The sequence below is a fragment of the Acipenser ruthenus genome, unplaced genomic scaffold, assembly GCF_902713425.1.
Source record: "Acipenser ruthenus unplaced genomic scaffold, fAciRut3.2 maternal haplotype, whole genome shotgun sequence".
Lineage (NCBI taxonomy): Eukaryota > Metazoa > Chordata > Actinopteri > Acipenseriformes > Acipenseridae > Acipenser > Acipenser ruthenus.
The window spans coordinates 60,001-67,500 of record NW_026708318.1 but is presented as its reverse complement, the minus strand read 5'-3'; the positions used below and the strand labels follow the sequence as shown (position 1 = coordinate 67,500).

The window sequence follows — 7,500 nt, the reverse complement described above, 5'->3', positions numbered from 1 at the left end:
GATAGCAATGCTGTATTTATCGCTAGTCCGTCCCCAATACGTTACCCATAATAACTATCACGCACTCGAGAGAGAGCTGCATTTTAAAATGCTGCAAGAAACTTCAGTCAATTCAATGGCAAAAAACGAATTTACACTGAAAAAGACTTCAAGTGGAAACGTTTGCCATTGAATTTACACTGAAGACGTTGAGAAAGACTTCTAGTGGAAACGTTTGCCATTGAATTTACACTGAAGACGCTGAGAAAGACTTCTAGTGGAAACGTTTGCCATTGAATTTATTAACTAATACATAAATGTTATATGCATCATGGCTGACATGATTAATATATATATAAGTCACTGAACCTCCTTGTGCTCCATCCTTCAGGATGAGACGTCAAACAAACGAGCTCCTATTGGAAGTGACTCTGCAGCAGCCACTGACTCCCTGTGTGTGTGTGACCCTGAGCAAGTCACTGAACCTCCTTGTGCTCCGTCCTTCAGGATGAGACGTCAAACAAACGAGCTCCTATTGGAAGTGACTCTGCAGCAGCCACTGCCTCCCTGTGTGTGTGTGTGACCCTGAGCAAGTCACTGAACCTCCTTGTGCTCCATCCTTCAGGATGAGACGTCAAACAAACGAGCTCCTATTGGAAGTGACTCTGCAGCAGCAGCAGCAGTTGTTGATGATGCAGAGTTCACCCCCCTAGTTTCTGGAAGTCGGACTCATTAATAAAATGAATAATCTGAAATGTATAGAACGTTTTACCATCAGAGAATTTCGTTTTTTCGTCACCGTCCATTCAGTTAAATCACGCTTTTAGTGGAGGGGTCACTTCTATAAGCTGTACTGTACACTATAATATTTTTTCTTGAAGACAGACGAAAACAATTACATTTTTTTAAATAAAACATATTTATTCTTCAACAACATTTTTTTTTAAATACATAAATATATATCACAGAATGTTTTTCTGTTACAAGTCTGACAACAGTCAGTAGTTTTCATTTTTTGGGGGAGGTTGGCTGTTTCGGGCTGCCATCTTGGTAAGGGCAAATTACGAGCATGGTCACAGAACTTCCCTTTACCAAGATGGCTGCCGTTCCAACTCCGCTGCCCTTACTAATATGGCGGGCGTCATTCGGCAACCCAAATCCATTGATCCTGAATTCAAAGATTTGAAAATAAATACAAAATTAATATTTCATTGACATACAAAGCGAGCGATTGTCACAAATTAACAAAAGGATACACACATCATACCTAATTCTAAACATTTGATACTTCTCAGATCCCCAGTACAGCATAGTGCTGTGAGTTCACTAGACTAGACTGTATTGAATTTGCTGGCTCTCAGATCCCCAGTACAGTACAGTGCTGTTAGTTCACTAGACTAGACTGTATTGAATTTGCTGGCTCTCAGATCCCCAGTACAGCACAGTGCTGTGAGTTCACTAGACTAGACTGTATTGAATTTGCTGGCCCTCAGATCCCCAGTACAGTACAGTGCTGTTAGTTCACTAGACTAGACTGTATTGAATTTGCTGGCTCTCAGATCCCCAGTACAGTACAGTGCTGTTAGTTCACTAGACTAGACTGTATTGAATTTGCTGGCTCTCAGATCCCCAGTACAGTACAGTGCTGTGAGTTCACTAGACTAGACTGTATTGAATTTGCTGGCTCTCAGATCCCCAGTACAGTACAGTGCTGTGAGTTCACTAGACTAGACTGTATTGAATTTGCTGGCTCTCAGATCCCCAGTACAGTACAGTGCTGTTAGTTCACTAGACTAGACTGTATTGAATTTGCTGGCTCTCAGATCCCCAGTACAGTACAGTGCTGTGAGTTCACTAGACTAGACTGTATTGAATTTGCTGGCTCTCAGATCCCCAGTACAGTACAGTGCTGTTAGTTCACTAGACTAGACTGTATTGAATTTGCTGGCTCTCAGATCCCCTTGTACAATGTTATATCAGTTATTAAGACTCTTACAAATGTGTTGAATTCCTGAGCTCTAATACTTACGATTATTAGGAAATAAATTAAATTGAATCAATAAATAAAATAAAATTTTCAAAATTGCACAAACTCACTCAGTACAGAAGTGTGGGCCAGTCCATTTAAGCTAGTATAGGGGGGGTGATTGGTCTATGGCTATTGTGCATAGTATTATTATTACTAGTCCAAACTCCCCTAACCCCACCTTGGACTGCACTGAAATGGACCAGTCCACTAAAAATGAGACCGACTGTAAGAAACAAGCATTTTACACACGTTTGGAACCAACCAAAAAAAACACCCAGATAAACAAAACACATTTAAATTAAAACACGTGAAAATGCACCTTTTTTTTTTGGTCTTAAAAGGTTTTCAGAACATTGGTAGGGTTTTGATGAACCCAGAAGAGGCTGAGAAAGAAAGTCAGGTTAGCGTTTCAATGCCTTCGTCATCCAGAACTTCACTGGATCCGAGACGCGACTTTCTTAAAACGCTTTCTTCCATGTTCTGTAACATTTTAAGGTATTTTTTTGTCTGGTTTTTTTTAAATATATATTATTTTTGTTGTTAGAAATTACAAATGTAGTTTTTTTTACACACTTTACAAAGAGAATGATGTCGGATGTTTACAGAGGAACAGTGATGATAATATTAATAATTTGTATCATCGTTCCAATTCGTTTTTCCGTTAATCCTCAATTCTCAGATTTCAATCTCATATCAGAGTGACTCTAGCAGTATAGGAAAGAGAGCTCCACTCTTAACACTGCAGAGCTGTATAGAGGTCTATAGGAAAGAGAGCTCCACTCTCAACACTGCAGAGCTGTAGAGAGGTCTATAGGAAAGAGAGCTCTACTCTCAACACTGGAGAGCTGTAGAGAGGTCTATAGGAAAGAGAGCTCAACTCTCAACACTGCAGAGCTGTAGAGAGGTCTATAGGAAAGAGAGCTCTACTCTCAACACTGCAGAGCTGTATAGAGGTCTATAGGAAAGAGAGCTCCCCTCTCAACACTGCAGAGCTGTATAGAGGTCTATAGGAAAGAGAGCTCCACTCAACACTGCAGAGCTGTATAGAGGTCTATAGGAAAGAGAGCTCCACTCTCAACACTGCAGAGCTGTATAGAGGTCTATAGGAAAGAGAACTCCACTCTCAACACTGCAGAGCTGTATAGAGGTCTATAGGAAAGAGAGCTCCACTCAACACTGCAGAGCTGTATAGAGGTCTATAGGAAAGAGAGCTCCACTCTCAACACTGGAGAGCTGTATAGAGGTCTATAGGAAAGAGAGCTCCACTCTCAACACTGCAGAGCTGTATAGAGGTCTATAGGAAAGAGAGCTCCACTCTCAACACTGCAGAGCTGTATAGAGGTCTATAGGAAAGAGAATTTGTGTTTCTCCGAGACCAGTGCTGCGTTGGCCACCCTCTAGTGGACTGCATTAAAAAAAAACGCCCTTGTGGGTGTTTAATAACGTTTTTTAAAAAAAAAGAAAAACAGGAGGGGGGGGGGGGCGGGGGGGGTCCCTAGATGCTTCCTGCCGAGAACGAGGCTAGCGCGAGGGAGAGGGAGAGCGAGAGGAGGGCGAACCCGGGACGGTTCCTCTCCCCTCTCGAGCTCTCCTCCTCGCTCAGGCAGTCCGCGTCGGAGCAACCCAGGCTGGGATCCTCGTTCTCGTAGTTCTCCCAGTAATCCTGGGGGCCCGGCTTCGGGAGGGCGGACTCGGGTTCCGGTTCGAAACTCTTGACGCGACCCCCGACCTGCGGGTTATCCAGACTGCTGGTCTGCTGGCCTTTCCTCCCGTAAAGCCCTTTGGATTTCTCCGCATGTCCACTCTTGCCAGACTTGGGGAACCACCACTTGGTGCTGAAGGTGCTCGTTCTGCCGGGGGTGTCCTGCAGGGGGCAGCGCGCGAAGTCGATCTCCCTCAGGAAGCGCAGGTCCAGCCCCTTCCTCTCCTGGGGCCCGGCGCACAGCAGCTCAGAGCTGGAGACCCGGACCCTGCGGAACCACTCCCAGAGCGGCCGGGCCTGGCAGGAGCAGGACCAGGGGTTCCCGTTGAGCCGCAGGAACTCCAGGGATCGGAGGCCGGTGAGGGAGGGGCCGGGGAGCTCGGACAGGGAGTTGTTGAAGAGGAAGAGGATGGTGAGCCGGCCCAGGTCTCGGAAGGCTCGTCGGTGGACCTGCCTGATCCGGTTCTGGTGGAGCAGCAGCCGGTCCAGGTTGACCAGCCCGCGGAACACGTTCTCTGACAGGACCCGGATCAGGTTGCCGTGGAGAAAGAGATGAGTGAGGTTGACCAGGTCAGCGAAGAGGTCGTCCTGAGAGAGAGAGAGAGAGAGAGAGAGAGAAAGGGAGTGTTAGGATCCTGGCTCCTCTATGACTCTCCTCTGTGTGAGTGCATCTCCTCTCTCTCTGTGTGTGAGTGTATCTCCTCCCTGACTCACCTGTGTGTGAGTGCATCTCCTCTCTGTGTATCTCTTCTGTGACTCCCCTGTACGTGCTGCAGCAGGTTGTCCTGCAGGTACAGGGTATCTCCTCTGTGACTCACCTGTATGTGCTGCAGCAGGTTGTCCTGCAGGTACAGGGTATCTCTTCTGTGACTCACCTGTATGTGCTGCAGCAGGTTGTCCTGCAGGTACAGGGCATCTCCTCTGTGACTCCCCTGTACGTGCTGCAGCAGGTTGTCCTGCAGGTACAGGGGATCTCCTCTGTGACTCACCTGTATGTGCTGCAGCAGGTTGTCCTGCAGGTACAGGGTATCTCCTCTCTGACTCCCCTGTATGTGCTGCAGCAGGTTGTCCTGCAGGTACAGGGTATCTCCTCTGTGACTCACCTGTACGTGCTGCAGCAGGTTGTCCTGCAGGTACAGGGTATCTCCTCTGTGACTCACCTGTATGTGCTGCAGCAGGTTGTCCTGCAGGTACAGGGTATCTCTTCTGTGACTCACCTGTATGTGCTGCAGCAGGTTGTCCTGCAGGTACAGGAATTGCAGGCTGTAGAGTTTTCTGAAGACAGTGCCGGGCAGGGTCCCCAGCTGACAGCGGTACATGTGCAGACTCTGCAGCTTGTCCAGCCCGCGGAACGTGTCCTGGTCCAGGGTCCGAAGGGACGGGTTGTCCCCCAGGTCCAGCTCCTCCAGGTCCCGCAGGTCGCTGAAGGCCCCGGGTTCGATGGAGCTGATGTTGTTGGAGTAGAGCCACAGGACCTGGAGAGAGAACAGAGTTAATATCAGAGATTAGACTGGACTGGAATTACATTGTAACTGCAGTTTAATATCACTAGACTGGACTGGAATTACATTGTAACTGCAGTTTAATATCACTAGACTGGACTGGAATTACATTGTAACTGCAGTTTAATATCACTAGACTGGACTGGAATTACATTGTAACTGCAGTTTAATATCACTAGACTGGACTGGACTGGAATTACATTGGACTCTATGAAGCTGAGGGAGTTCATTCTATATAGAGGAACCGTAGCTTCTGGTTCTGTTTGTTTCATTTCTATCGGATCAGTTTCCCTCGTACCTGCGTGCCGAATCCGAACGACTCGGCCCGGACCTCCGTGATCCGGTTGTTCTGGAGGAAAACCCTCTGGCTGTGGTAGGGGATTCCCGCTGGGACCGCGGTGAAGTTCTGGGATTGGCAGCTGACCGTCATGGGAGAGGGGTAGCACATACACAGGCGAGGGCAGGAGGAGACTGGACTGGGAGAGGAGAACCAGAGGAGGAGCCAGAGAGACAACGAGCCTGGAGAGAGAGAGAGAGAGAGGGGTGAGAGAGAGAGAGAGAGAGTGAGGAGAGGGGGAGAGGAGAACCAGAGGAGGAGCCAGAGAGACAACGAGCCTGGAGAGAGAGAGAGAGCGGGGGTGAGAGAGAGAGAGAGAGAGAAGGAGTGAGGAGAGGGAGAGGGAGAGAGGAGAGAGGAGAGAGAGAGAGGAGAGGGAGAGAGAGGGAGAGAGAGGAGAGAGAGAGGGGAGAGAGAGAGGAGAGAGAGGAGAGAGGAGAGGAGAGAGAGAGAGTGAGAGAGGAGAGAGAGGAGAGGGAGAGAGAGAGAGAGAGAGGAGAACCAGAGGAGGAGCCAGTGAGACAACGAGCCTGGAGAGAGAGAGAGGAGAGGGAGAGAGAGAGGAGAGAGAGAGAGTGAGAGAGAGGAGAGAGAGGAGAGGGAGAGAGAGAGAGGAGAACCAGAGGAGGAGCCAGAGAGACAACGAGCCTGGAGAGAGAGAGAGAGGAGAGAGAGAGAGAGAGAAGGGAGTTGGAGAGGGGGAGAGAGAGGGGAGAGAGAAGAGAGAGGGGAGAGGAGAGAGTGAGGAGAGGGAGAGAGAGAGAGGAGAGAGAGAGAGGAGAGGGAGAGAGAGAGAGAGAGGGGAGAACCAGAAGAGGAGCCAGAGAGACAACGAGCCTGGAGAGAGAGGAGAGAGGAGTGGGAGAGAGAGAGACAGAGGAGAAGAGAGAGGGTGGGAGAGAGAGGTGAGGAGCAAGAGAAGAAAGAGGGGGCGAGAGAGCAGAGAGGAGAGGGGGGAGGGAGGAGCGAAATAAGAAAGAGGGGGCGGGCGGGTGAGAGAGAGAGAGAGAGAGAGAGAGAGAGAGAGAGAGGAAAGCGAGGGGAGGGAGCAGAGGGCAAGAGTACCAACAACCTCATCTTTGAATATTTTAATATTGATCACATCCCATAATACAACACCACGCTGGAGAGTGAAGCTTAATAAAACGGATGCAAAACAGAAGCCTTGAATAAGCATACGTCAAACAAACGAGCTCCTATTGGAAGTGACTCTGCAGCAGCCACTGACTCCCTGTGTGTGTGTGTGACCCTGAGCAAGTCACTGAACCTCCTTGTGCTCCGTCCTTCAGGATGAGACGTCAAACAAACGAGCTCCTATTGGAAGTGACTCTGCAGCAGCAGCAGCAGCAGTTGTTGATGATGCAGAGTTCACCCCCCTAGTCTCTGGAAGTTGCTTTGGATAAAAAGCAGCGGATGGAAAGCGCTGGTCACTCACAGATCAGTCAGGGAACATTCGTGACACGGAGTCTGGAAACTGAATACTCGGAAACTGGGAATGTCATTTATAATTCAGTAGAGTCATTGAATAGACTGGACAAGAGAGCGTGCGTGTGTGCATTGTACTGTATCTGTGTGTGTGTGTGTGTCTGTATTGTATTGTACTGTATCTGTGTGTGTGTGTGTGTGTCTCTGTATGTGTGTGTGTCTCTGTGTGTGTATGTGTGTCAGTGTGTGTGTGTGTCTCAGTGTGTGTATGTGTCTGTGTGTGTGTGTCTCAGTGTGTGTGTGTGTCTCAGTGTGTGTGTCTCAGTGTGTGTATGTGTCTCAGTGTGTGTGTGTGTGTCTCAGTGTGTGTCTCAGTGTGTGTGTGTGTGTGTGTCTCAGTGTGTGTGTGTGTCTCTGTGTGTGTGTCTGTGTGTCTCAGTGTGTGTGTGTCTCTGTGTGTGTGTGGGCAGGTATTACTATCAATGTGGAGACAGAATTTGAGAAACTGTCCCCACAAAGATAGTAA

General features: G+C 48.5%; 1 protein-coding gene across 1 annotated transcript in view; it reads right to left on the bottom strand.

Moving 5' to 3' along the window:
- Nucleotides 1–3,472: 3,472 nt before the first annotated feature.
- Nucleotides 3,473–7,500, bottom strand: part of LOC117410006 (reticulon-4 receptor-like 2) — a 9,834-nt gene continuing 5,806 nt past the window's right edge. The window contains exons 2-4 of the mRNA XM_059020799.1: nt 5,511–5,731; nt 4,928–5,185; nt 3,473–4,298 (exon numbers count right to left, since the gene is read on the bottom strand). Coding sequence (XP_058876782.1) covers nt 3,504–4,298; nt 4,928–5,185; nt 5,511–5,731 — 1,274 coding nt within the window. The 3' untranslated portion in view covers nt 3,473–3,503. The remainder of the gene's footprint in view (nt 4,299–4,927; nt 5,186–5,510; nt 5,732–7,500) is intronic.